This window comes from Myxocyprinus asiaticus, chromosome 30 (assembly GCF_019703515.2).
Source record: "Myxocyprinus asiaticus isolate MX2 ecotype Aquarium Trade chromosome 30, UBuf_Myxa_2, whole genome shotgun sequence".
In the NCBI taxonomy this organism is placed as follows: Eukaryota; Metazoa; Chordata; class Actinopteri; order Cypriniformes; family Catostomidae; genus Myxocyprinus; species Myxocyprinus asiaticus.
The window spans coordinates 6,276,993-6,289,469 of record NC_059373.1 but is presented as its reverse complement, the minus strand read 5'-3'; the positions used below and the strand labels follow the sequence as shown (position 1 = coordinate 6,289,469).

The window sequence follows — 12,477 nt, the reverse complement described above, 5'->3', positions numbered from 1 at the left end:
GGAGGACTCAGGAAGAGGAGGGGAGACAACAAACACAGGGTGCTGCAATGTTCCTCTGTGGTTTGCTGGTAAAAATAGATGGAGGAATTGGTCAGATGTCGGAGCAAGATCAAAATTCTGCAGTGTTAGAAGGGAACGCAAAGCCTATTATAAAAATGAAATAGTGGAAGAATGAAAATGTTATAGCACACTACTCAACTGCTCATCTATAGATATTCTTGTATATTTGTTAGGCAAACAGGAAATAGGAAATAATTATATACAGTAAATTCAGAATACATAGTTATAAATCAGAATGTATATATTTGCAAAGCTTAATAAATAGTTTTATATATGAATATATAATTGTAAATCTAAATATATTTATAAATTGTAATATATAGCTATAATACCGAATATATAATTATAAATCTCAATATGTAATTGAAAATCTGAATATAGTTATAAATCAGAATATATAGTTGTAAATATGTAGCTATAAATCTGAACATTTGGAAATCTGAATATATATTGTTATAAATCTGAATATGCAATTGCTAATCTGAATACTGTAAATACAAGTAATTATAAATAAGAGTATACTGTATAGTTATAAATCAGAATATATCATTGTAAATCTGAATATTTAGTTATAAATAATATATAGTTGTCAATCTAAATATATCATTTTAAATATGAATATATAGTTATAAATCAATGTATAGTAAGAAATTCAAATATACTGTATAATTGAAAATTCTGAATATATTGTTATAATTCTGAATATACAGTGGGAAATCTGAATATATAGTTATAAATCCTAAACATATATTTATACCAACAATCATGCCATGCTCCAAATTATGAGATCACATTTTTCCCCATTCTGATGGTTGATGTGAACATTAACTGAAGCTCCTGACCCGTACCTGCATGATTTTACGCACTGGACTGTTGCCACATGATTGGCTGATTAGATAATCGCATGCATGATTGTTGGTGCCAGATGGGCTGGTTTGAGTATTTCTGTAACTGCTGATCTCCTGGGATTTTCACACACAACAGTCTTTAGAATTTACTCAGAAAGGTGCCAAAAACAAAAAACATCCAGTGAGTGGCAGTTCTGTGGATGGAAATGCCTTGTTGATGAGAGAGGTCAACCGAGAATGGCCAGACTGGTTTGAACTGACAAAGTCTACGGTAACTCAGATAACCACTCTGTACAATTTTGGTGAGAAGAATATAATCTCAGAATGCTATTCTGATATGTGGGTTGGTGCTGTTTTGATGGCATGAGGGGGACCTACACAATATTAGGCAGGTGGTTTTAACGTTGTGGCTGATCGGTGTAAATAAGAGAACACCCCAAACACCCACAACTGCATAGCAATACACTGACATCCAGAATCTTTAATCATGAACTTTTGCATGAGCAAGTATCAAAAGTACAAATTTAGTTTTAGCTACATTCTTCCTATATTTAGTAAGAGGACTTGAATAACACTCAGTTTAGATCAGCCTTTTAATGTGCAGCATTAACAAAATGGGAAGAAAAAAATCCAAAGGGTATCAATAAAGAAAAGAGAATATATATTGATACATATTATATGCTTGTATTTGTTTGAGTATGAGTCCAGAACATAAAGGAGAGTGAGAGGTAATCTGTGATTACACTCTTTATTATAATGAGATTATGTTTTTCAGAGAAATGGGTCACATTGGTCTTGACATTACACTGAGAGAGAAGGAGAGAGAGAGAGGGACAGAGAGAGAGAGAGAGAGAGAGAGCAATAGAGAGATTTAGCTGACCAACTAGAATTATTGCTTTAAATGTGCTTTGAAGTTAGATGGCCAACAGGCAACCTCTCGGCTGGCCATCATCACGCTATATCGTGTTGCTTTTTAATGTAATAGTAGCAGTATTTTCGGAAGGAGGATTAACAGTAATATAGCTTCCTTAATCAAAGTCTCTAGTGTTAGTTTCATTAACAAGATAAAGATAATGACAATGAAAATGTCACATAGTCATGCCTTTGACATGAGACCGATCTAGAGGTTATAAAACAACAGAGCCATGTTAAAGACCACCCAACCCAAATTATCCATTTATTTATTCTAACCTGATTTAAGTTGCTCCAAAACTCTCAGAAAAAGTGGGAAACATTATCAACACAAAAAAGGACACATCAGGTCAATGTAAAGCAAATAAGAAAATAAAAAATGGCATATAATACTGTATTATATATATATATATATATATATATATATATATATATATATATATATATATATATATATATATATATATATATATATATATATATATATATATATATATATATATATATATATATATATATATATATATTATATATATATATATATAATGATTTAACAACATTGCACCTATCCAGCAAGCTCTATCTGAATGGGTACAACAAATAAGAAGTGTCTCTTTGTCTGTAGTTCTCTGTTGAAATGTCTCTCTTAAAAGCAAGATCTTTGGATTATGATGTCAACATATCCACGCCTGCCAGGATACACAAGTCTGTGGTACATATTTCATTAAGTAATGACTTTCCACCATGTGTCAAATTCAAGCTGTATTCTCAATACTTTAGCAGGTCACCACAGGCCTGTCATTAATATTTTGCATTCCTTTAGCGCTCATGCAGAGTTACTCTACATGAAAAACACAGTAGTATGCATCTTGGAATTAGAAATGTAAATACTCTGTTCATGCCTTAACTCACTGCTACACCCTATAGTGCTGTGAAAATGTATTTGCCCCCATCCTGATTTCTTCTGTTTTTGTGTATATCTCATACTAAAATGTTTCAAATCTAACATAAAACATAGGCAATCTGAGTAAACACAAAATACAGTTTTTAAATGATAATGTTGTTTACTGAAGCAAAAAAAGTTATCCAATAACAACTGGGCCTGTGTGAAAAAGAATTTGCTCTCTAAGTTATTAAATCCCCAAATCTATGAAACTGCATTCATAATGGGGTTCAGCTGGACTAGACACACCCATGCGTGATTATTGCCGGCCCTGTTCAATCAAATCAACACCTAAATAGAACTTTTCCAGCAGCATGAAGTTGGCTAAAAGGTCTTAACCAGAAGCACACTATGCCAAGGTTGAAAGAAATTCCAAACAATTATGAGGAAAAAGGTGATTGAAATACATCAGTCTGGGAAGGGTTACAAAGCTATTTCAAAGGCTCTGGGACTCCAAAGACCCACAGTGAGAGCCATTATCTCAAAATGAAGAAAACTTGACACAGTAGTGAACCTTCTCAGAAGTGGCCGACCTTCCAAAATTCCTCCAAGAGCACAGAAACGATTCATCCAGGAAGTCACATAAAAGCCAAGGACAACATCCAAGGAACTGCAGGCCTCTCTCACATCAATAAAGGTCACTGTTCATGACTCCACTATCAGGAAAACACTAGCCAAAAATGTCATCCATGGAAGAGCGGAGAGACGAAAACCACTGCTAACCCAGAAGAACATTAAGGCTCGCACACCTTGATGATCCTCAAACCTTTTAGGAGAATGTTCTGTGGACTGATGAGTTGAAAGTGGAACTGTTTGGAAGACAGGTGTCCCGTTACATCTGGCGTAAATCAAACACAGAATTCCACAAAAAGACCATCATACCTACGGTCAAGCATGGTGGTGGTAGTGTGATGGTGTGGGGATGCCTTGCTGCTTCAGGGCCAGGGCGACTTGCAATAATTGAGGGAAACATGAATTTTGCTCTCTACCAGAAAATCCTAAAGGAGAATGTCCGGTCATCAGTCTGTGAGTTGAAGCTCAAGCACAACTGGATTATGCAGCAAGACAATGATCCAAAGTATAGGAGTAAGTCCATCTCTGAATGGATCAAAAGAAGTTAAATTAAAGTTTTGGAGTGGCCTAGTCAATGTCCTGACTTGAACCCGATTGAGATGCTGTGGCAGGACCTTAAACGGGCAGTTCATGCTCGAAAACTCTCCAATGTGGCTAAACTAAAGCAGTTCTGCAAAGAAGAGTGGACCAAAATTCCACCACAGCATTGAGAAAGACTGATCTCCAGTTATTGGAAGTGTTTGGCTGCAGTTGTTGCTGCTAAAGGTGGCACAACCAGCTATTAAGTTTAAGGGGGCAGTTCGTTTTCACATAGGTGATACAGGCATTAGATAACTTTTTTGCTCGAATAAAAAAACATATTTGAAAACTATATTTTGTGTTGCTCAGGCTGCATTTGTTTTACATTATTTCTCGTTTGAGTTTTTGAAACAATTTAGTATGAAAAATACTCAAAAACAGAAGATATCAACAAGGGGGCGAATACTTTTCACGGCACTGTATGTAACTGTGATTTATAATATTTTATATCAGCAAAATCCATGTGGTTAATGATTTATGAACCACAATGGAGGTTAATAAACACGGTTATTGCAATCATAGCACAAGTATATGAATTAATATATGATGAATGAATGAATTTCAATCATTTAAAAGTTTATAAGTTTTGTTTATAAAGTTTATAATTTATAAAGTTATTAATATATTTATTGAATCATGCCACAATTATATTATTATTCAGTTAAAACTCTGAGAATTCGAAAACACTACATCCTATTTTTAAGATTTACGCATTTTAATTTCAGAACAAAATTCCATCAAATTGAACTGTGTAATCTTTAACCAAATAAAATTAAGACCTGAATAAATGTACGTTTTATTCATTTAATTTTGTTAAAGATTACGCAATTCAATTTGATGGAATTTTATGAAATTGAAATGCATAAATCTTCAAAATAGGCTAAAATACAGTATTATTTTTGTGAAAATGTCCTAACACAACCAAGCTTATGAAATAAATAATTTTGAAAGATTTTACTCAAGAATTTAGTTAATACTACAATTAGTTCATGTTAATGTCAATTAAAGGTAGCATTCCACTTATAGTAGCTCTACCTATATTAATACAATTTATTTTTATATTTATAAAGCGCGTTCCAAAAAGCTCAAGGTTGCTTTAGCTCACGGTGAAAAAAATATGCATTTAAAACTCTCTTAATTGGTTGCTCTAAACTAGCTTACTAATGTGGTTAACTGAAGAGAAACAGAATTGTTTGTATTAATAATGTAATCAGACATTGGATAACTTAATTGAAATGTTTAAGGTATTAAAAATAATAATTTAGACATATAGCTAGGGAAAATAGTCTGCAGGGATTTGCATTCAGCAAGCTTTGCTCACCTTAACCATAGTTACAAACTCCTGGTGTGGAGGAGAAATATACACTCATCATTTCAGAATCAGAATCAGCTTTATTGCCAAGTATGCTTACACATACAAGGAATTTGTCTTGGTGACAGGAGCTTCCAGTGTACAACAATACAAAAACAATACAAACAACAGCAGCAAGACATAGATAATAATAAAAAATAAAAAATAAAACTAATTATTTATTAATTAACTAACCAATAATCCTCTCAGCAGTCCGAACTGTCCTTTGTAGTCTTCTGATGTCTGATTTCGTAGCTGAACCAAACCAGACAGTTATTGAAGTGCAGAGGACAGACTCAATGACTGCTGAGTAGAACTGTATCAGCAGCGCCTATGGCAGGTTGAACTTCCTCAGCTGGCGAAGGAAGTACAACCTCTGCTGGGCCTTTTTCACAATGGAGTCAATGTGTGTCTCCCACTTCAGGTCCTGTGAGATGGTAGTGCCCAGGAACCTGAATGACTCCACTGCTGCCACAGTGCTGTTTAGAATGGTGAGGGGGGTCAGTGTTGGGGTGTTTCTCCTAAAGTCCACAATCATCTCCACCGTTTTGAGTGTGTTCAGCTCAAGGTTGTTTTGACTGCACCAGACAGCCAGCTGTTTAAACTCCCTTCTGTATCTCGGATGAGGCCGATGACAGTGGTGTCGTCTGCAAACTTCAGGAGCTTGACAGAGGGGTCCTTGGTGATGCAGTCATTGGTGAAGAGGGAGAAGAGTAGTGGGGGGGGCACCAGTGCTGATTGTACAGGTGCTGGAAGTGAGTTTCCCCTGACTCACAAGCTGCTGCCTGTTCGTCAGAAAGCTGGTAATCCACTGACAGATAGACATGGGAACAGAGAGTTGGTGTAATGTATTCCGGAGAATAGCTGGGATGATGGTGTTGAAAGCTGAACTGAAGTCCACAAAAAGGATCCTTGCATATGTCCCTGGTCTGTCCAGATGTTGCAGGATATGATGCAATCCCATGCTGACTGCATCATACACAGACCTGTTTGCTCGATAAGCAAACTGAAGGGGATCTAGAAAGGGTCCAGTGATGTTCTTCAGGTGGGCCAACAGCAGTCTCTCAAATGATTTCATTTCCACACTCAACCACCAGAGGTCGGTATCAGCACATCCCTGATTTACTGTTACCATGGCTACTTCTCATACCTGTTTGTTATTGTAGTTAACTACTGAAATTTAAAATGCTCACTTATGTCTGCAGACAGTTTCTGTCTTTAACACTGCCTTGTGTTTCTTCGTTCATTGTGTTATGAATCCCTTGGTATTTTTCAAGTTTACGTCTCGATTTTGTCTTCTGAGATTTTAATTGTAGTTGAATGGATTGCTTTTTAATCTGAATAAACACCCTGCAAATTGATCCAATCTTTTCTCTAGGAGTGTTTTGTTAGATGTTGTGAAAATAACCAACGGGCTTGTGCTAGAAGGTTCAAAATGGGCATATTTCTTAATCGCATCTGGAAAGTAAGAATTGTTCAGCTTTGCTATTTCTCCGTAGGCCATATTTATTGAAGTTATCCTATATTTCAACAGTATCCTCTTTTCAGGCACTATTCTGTCAACACCAAAGTAGCCAATGGCAGATAATGCATACTAAGTCCAAAGGTGCATCCCAAATTTCCAATTTATATGCCATTTTGTAGTGTGAGTAGTTTGTTCATACTTAAAATGCAAACAAAAGAACTACAAGTACCCAGATGATGTACTTCTTTAACCAAAAAAAAAAAAAAAAAAACGTGAGTGTGGAATGTTGGACACACAATGCACTCAGCGCTCTTGGCTTTCCCTATCCTACGTAGCGGAAGGGGCAGGGTTACCTTGCCGCAGTGCTGGCTTGACAAGACACTGTAACTAATGGTGAATGTGGCAACTACTGAAACTTCTATGAAGAAAACACCTTGCATATGTGCGTTGAATGCTTTACCATCACCCCACACTGTGTCAATATGTACAGTGTAGGAGATATAAGTGTTGAACTAAGTTTGGCTAATGCGCTAAAGCAAGCAACAACAGATAATATGCGTTAAAACGTTACTTCCGTCAGCTGAAAAATGGGGTTGTGCCCAGAAAGTAAACCCCAGGTTACCTATAGTTTTAGAAGTGCCGCATGTGACGTTCACACACTGTTTATTGTGTTTAATTGGAGTCCTACAGAAATCCTACAGCTACCCCTAACCCTAACTTTAACCCTACCGCTAAATCTAATCACACCTAACCTTAGTAACAGCGAACGAGACTCTTCTAGACACCCGAGAAATGGCGAAAACTTCTGTATAGTAAAAAACCTCCATTTGTTCCATTTGGAATGATGCTAGGCTTTGAAAATTACTACACAACATGGCTGAGCGCATAGTATATATTGTAAGTGCACAGTGCATATTGTGTTATTTAGTACACAGCTCTAGTCAATGTTTCCCATACCTAGTATACAGTATATCATTTCATTTGGAGTAATTAATTTACATTTATGCATTTGGCTGACGCTTTTATCCAAAGCAACTTACAGTGCCCTGATTACAGGGACAATCCCCCTGGAGCAACCTGGAGTTAAGTGCCTTGCTCAAGAACACAATGGTGGTGGCTGCGGGGACTGAACCAACAACCTTCTGCTTACCAGTTCAGTGCTTTAGTCCACTACACTACCACCACTCCATTCAGCAATATTTTCTTCAATAGGCATTGGCCGATAAGCCATTTTGATTTTAATTCTTCATTTAAAATTTTGCTCTTGTGATACAAATTTATTCCATAAGAAGATGTCTTTGTATCACTGGAGATATGTTTTTTCAAGTGATCCACATAGAAATCACAGTGGTGTTATGGCTGACCCAGTGCGCCAAATAAACCTTATTCATTTATGAAAAAAATTACAGTCCAAGGCCAATGAAATCTAATTTATTATTAAAGAGTGATTATTTGACCTAATTTCAAACGTTTCCACTGGCAACATTTGACTGGGACGGATTGGAGGGAAACACTCATTAGGATATTGAAATCTAATATTATGCAGTTTATTCTCCCTTGATGACACTCCAAGTATGATGAGTAATGATGGATGAAAATGGCTGTCAAAAACGTAATCTTTTTTATTTCATTTAAATACCTAAAGCTTTTCAAGGCAGGTCATAAATCAACAATGACATTGTTGAATATGAATTCGAAATTATTTATTTACAGAAATTCAAACATCATCTGTGTGATCAAATGAATTACTTGCTATCCTCATGCATGGTGGGGGTTGGGAACAAAACAATATAGACGAGGCAGAGGTACTGAATGTGTCGAGCCCATTCCATCCATACTGGGTGCTATTAGGGCAAACTGCTTCCCTTTTTCTTGATGTTCAGCGTTAACTCATTAAATGCTTGTTAAACACAGTGTTCACTAATTAAACAGCCAACTTGAACAATGACGTCTACAGTCAATGTCACAAATACGAACCTGTAAAGCAATTTCAGTAGCTCCAGGAATACAAGTGACCTCGACTGCGAGAAGAAAACAGTTTCTGAAGACAACATTTTCCATGAATTAGTATTTGGTTCAGACTGAGATTAAAGAGGGGGGTGGGGGTGGGGGGGTGCTATTCATCAGGCATATTATGGGATGTCTGGGCCATTAGGGAGGGGGACAGGTGGGGGCAGAGTTTGAAGGGGGGGAGTAGAAAAGGGGAGTGGAATATTATGGTCACACTCAGGACTGTTCGTTTTTGTGTCTGTTTATTTAGACTATTTATCAAGCTTTTTAGTAGAGGTTTCTCCTAAAAGAGAGAATATGGCTTTTATTTCTCTTTAATGCAACACTAAGGTCACCACATCTTACATACTATTTACAAGGTCATCTGAACCTTCGAACTTCAAGGTACTGAGAATTATCATTCGAAGGCTATCATACTTGAAAGTGAGCAATTCGTGAAGCAATCTAGCACAGTCCCTGGAATTCGCAACCTATGTTTGTGTGTTTGTCTGGTTGTTTTCTCAGTGCGCCCATATCCCCACCTTCCATTACATCTAGTTTATCAGTAGACATCTCTGATGGTGTCCATATGTGGTCCTTTCACCCAGTTATGGAGTCACATTTTTATGGTGAGGGTGTGGGGGAAGGAGGGAACTGGTGGAGAGCGTAATGGGAGTATTATGGTATTCATTTTAGCATGCATGGTAATCTGAAACCCCTCCCTTAAACCCCCCACCCCCCCAAAAGACAGACACATACACAGAAACCCAGAACACCTCTTTCTTGCATATCTCCATGACAACTGCCAGCACAGAAAGAATATTATGGTCTGTGTTTTCTTTTGACTGAGAAATTATTACTGGATATTTGGCACTTTGGAGTGTGGAGGAGGGGTGCACATGAGTGGGTTGTCATGACAACCACCTCTATATTTCTTTGATATGCAATTATGGTATATGGTGCATACCACTCCCATACCCCGAAGAAATTGCATTTATAAAATTGCATATATTCATATGTACAATACAATATGAACAAACTTGCATTGTGTTGGTCTGTGTATGTGTGTCAATGGCTCTACATGTTGGTTAGTATAATGTATATATATTTGAACAGGGAGAAACCCAGGTGCAATGATAACAGGGTGAAAATGGTGAAGGGTATCTATGCCGAAAGTAATGACAGAAAGCTAAGACGAGAATTAAATACAATAACCTTTTTTCGGTGCATCCCGTCAAATGACATTGTATGCCAGTCTACATGCTATGACATTGTTGGACAAGGCCTTATTTTATCACATCCCAGCATGAGAATGGCATTTTAGGCCCTTATACAGTATAACTACGTTATCGGAACTTGAGCACAAAACAGCTTTGAATGTGGCCTTGAACCCAAAACATGTAGAGGTTTTGCTATTATCTGCTAGTTCAGCTCTTGTTTTGGACCCAAAAGCAAGCTTAGAGGCATGTGATAGAAAGCAGTTGCATGCTAAAATGACTTGCGTTGAAAACAGAGGGCTGGAACGTGGTAATTTGTATAGGAGCCGTGTAAGTTTTGATCATGGATGCCATTTTATATACTCTCTAATGGCTACTGTACATACAGTCTAAATACAGAATAATGCGAAGAAACTGGAAAGGAGTTGCTAATCGAATGCCCCAGCCCCCCTCTTCCGGCTCAGTCCTCTTTCCTTCTTTTTTTTTGGAGTTATGGTTATTGTGGGATGTCAGTGACTATGTTCATTATTATGGGATGTTAACAGGGGTGGGAGTCTCCACGGCAACGGTTGCCAAGGGCATGGTGGAATGGGGAAGAGAGTGTCTATCTTTGGTGTGTGTGTGTGTGTGTGTGTGGGGGGGGGGGGGGGAGTTATTATGGTCTGTATGTTGCAAGGTAATTATGCTGGGGGGGGAGGGGTTAATGTCTGTATGTATGTGTATGTTTGAATATGGGGAGGGAGATTATTATGGGATGTCTGGCCTCTGATCTCTTTGTGTCTATGCAAAGGGTGTAAGTGACAGAGGGAGAAACTGCGCCGCTGTGTGCATCCTGCAGCTAAAAAACAAATAACCCACATATGCTTTTACTACCTGTTAATTAGAAACTGGGAATATTACAACTGTATTTAGACTAACTGAAAAAGTGGATCTCCTCTGTGTATTTGAACAGGAGTCAAGTTGTGTGAGTACACTTTTTTTTTTTTTTTACATTACATTGCATTTATTCTGTTTATGCTTTCATAGATCGTTCTATTTACACACGTAAAAGCAAGTAAATCAAATTAACCCTAAAAAGTCCTGGAGACCACATCTGTAACATGCCAGTAAATCTAAAGGCTCACTTTATTTAGCAGGTTAGCCTCACTAGCACGCTTAGCTGATTACATCATGCCCCGTTTGCCTATTAGATGTCCATAATTTTCCAACCACGTGTTTTTAAAGTGTTAAGATCTTTCACAAACTTGCATTAAACCAAAAATGGTATTCATGCAACACTATTTCGATATTTTTGCTTACTTTTCGGTTTTCTCCTCGGACTGACCAAGACGATCAGCGTGCTACCGCTACTATTAACTTCCGTTTTTATTGTTCTCTTATTTTCTGCCTCCCCCGGCTACAGGAAGGCACCAGAGGAGGACAGAATCGGCACACGAGCGTTTGCAAACCCCTCTAGCTGGTGGAAGTATCATCAATATGTCCGGCAGTGAGGACGAAAGAGGTGATTTTGAACATCGGTCCATGATGCAAGGTAAAATACTTACACTGGTCATCCGTGAAGCTCCATTCACAGTGCTGTGGGATTGTTGATATGGTCCATCGTTGACGTGAATAAAACCTAGAAGCGTTTAATGCATCAAACGGATGATTTGAGTGGCATGTTGTGTTTTTAAATGGAGTTGACTGAAGTAAAACTAACGGGATGCTCGAGACTCTTTTTTTAGGTTAACCGGCGGCTAGTCGGCTAAGTAAACAACACACTGGGTTGTTTTGGGATGTTTCCGTTTTTGCAAAGCTTTCAGTGGTTAAAATGTATTTGTGTGTGTGTTTTATATATATATAGATCCATTCCCTCGACGTCTTTCAGTCACCGCTTTATTTAGCCGGTGTCTAACCGTCGACCAACCGGCAAAACCAAATAATATGACTTCAAATTCGTCAAAGATAATATATAACGTTAACTGAACAAACTAGTTCGTTTGTTGAACAGTATTGACCGTTTTATAGTAATATTGATGTGTGTTTTGTTGCGTCGTGTGTTACCGGCATCGCGGCCTACCGGTTTCAGTCGCGTGAAGATTTGCAGTGCGCTCGCCCTCACTCTCGTTTCGCGGGCTATCGGCCGCTAGTATGCACGCGGAGAGAAATCGTTTTTGCCTCCAAAACAACGGTTCATGCTCTTAAGTTTAATATTTTGTTTATGCACGCCAGTTTAAGTGTGCTGGAATCGGATATGAAGCCAGTTTTTCAGGGGGGCTTTGCCCTGGCATTCAACTCGCTTTTTTGAATGTTTACATGGTCTTTTGGTGTTGTTTGGCCTTGTTAATCGTTTAACCCTTGTGCGACCTTCGGGACATTTTAGTTTTTTCGATCATTTGTGGCTGTGCTAATGCCACCGGCATACATTTTGTCAAAGGTGTTTTTGGGGGTAATTTTGATATTTCAACCTCAGTTCCTATAATACATCTATAGTACACAAAATAGTTACACTCGGGACCTTCAGGACAAAAAATGTCCCCATTAAAACATTTGATCCCAGT

At 37.8% G+C, this 12,477-nt stretch overlaps 1 protein-coding gene across 3 annotated transcripts in view; it reads left to right on the top strand.

Annotated features, from left to right (window-relative positions):
* The first annotated feature begins 10,711 nt into the window (after positions 1-10,711).
* LOC127420933 (chromodomain-helicase-DNA-binding protein 4-like) overlaps positions 10,712-12,477 on the top strand; it is a 46,153-nt gene continuing 44,387 nt past the window's right edge. For 2 of the 3 annotated variants that reach the window (XM_051663576.1, XM_051663575.1), the window contains exons 1-2: positions 10,713-10,901; positions 11,340-11,468. In XM_051663576.1, the coding sequence (XP_051519536.1) occupies positions 11,414-11,468 (55 nt within the window). In that variant the 5' untranslated portion in view covers positions 10,713-10,901; positions 11,340-11,413. Of the gene's footprint in view, positions 10,902-11,339; positions 11,469-12,477 lie in introns of all 3 variants that reach the window. The other variant, XR_007893900.1, reaches the window with a different exon arrangement.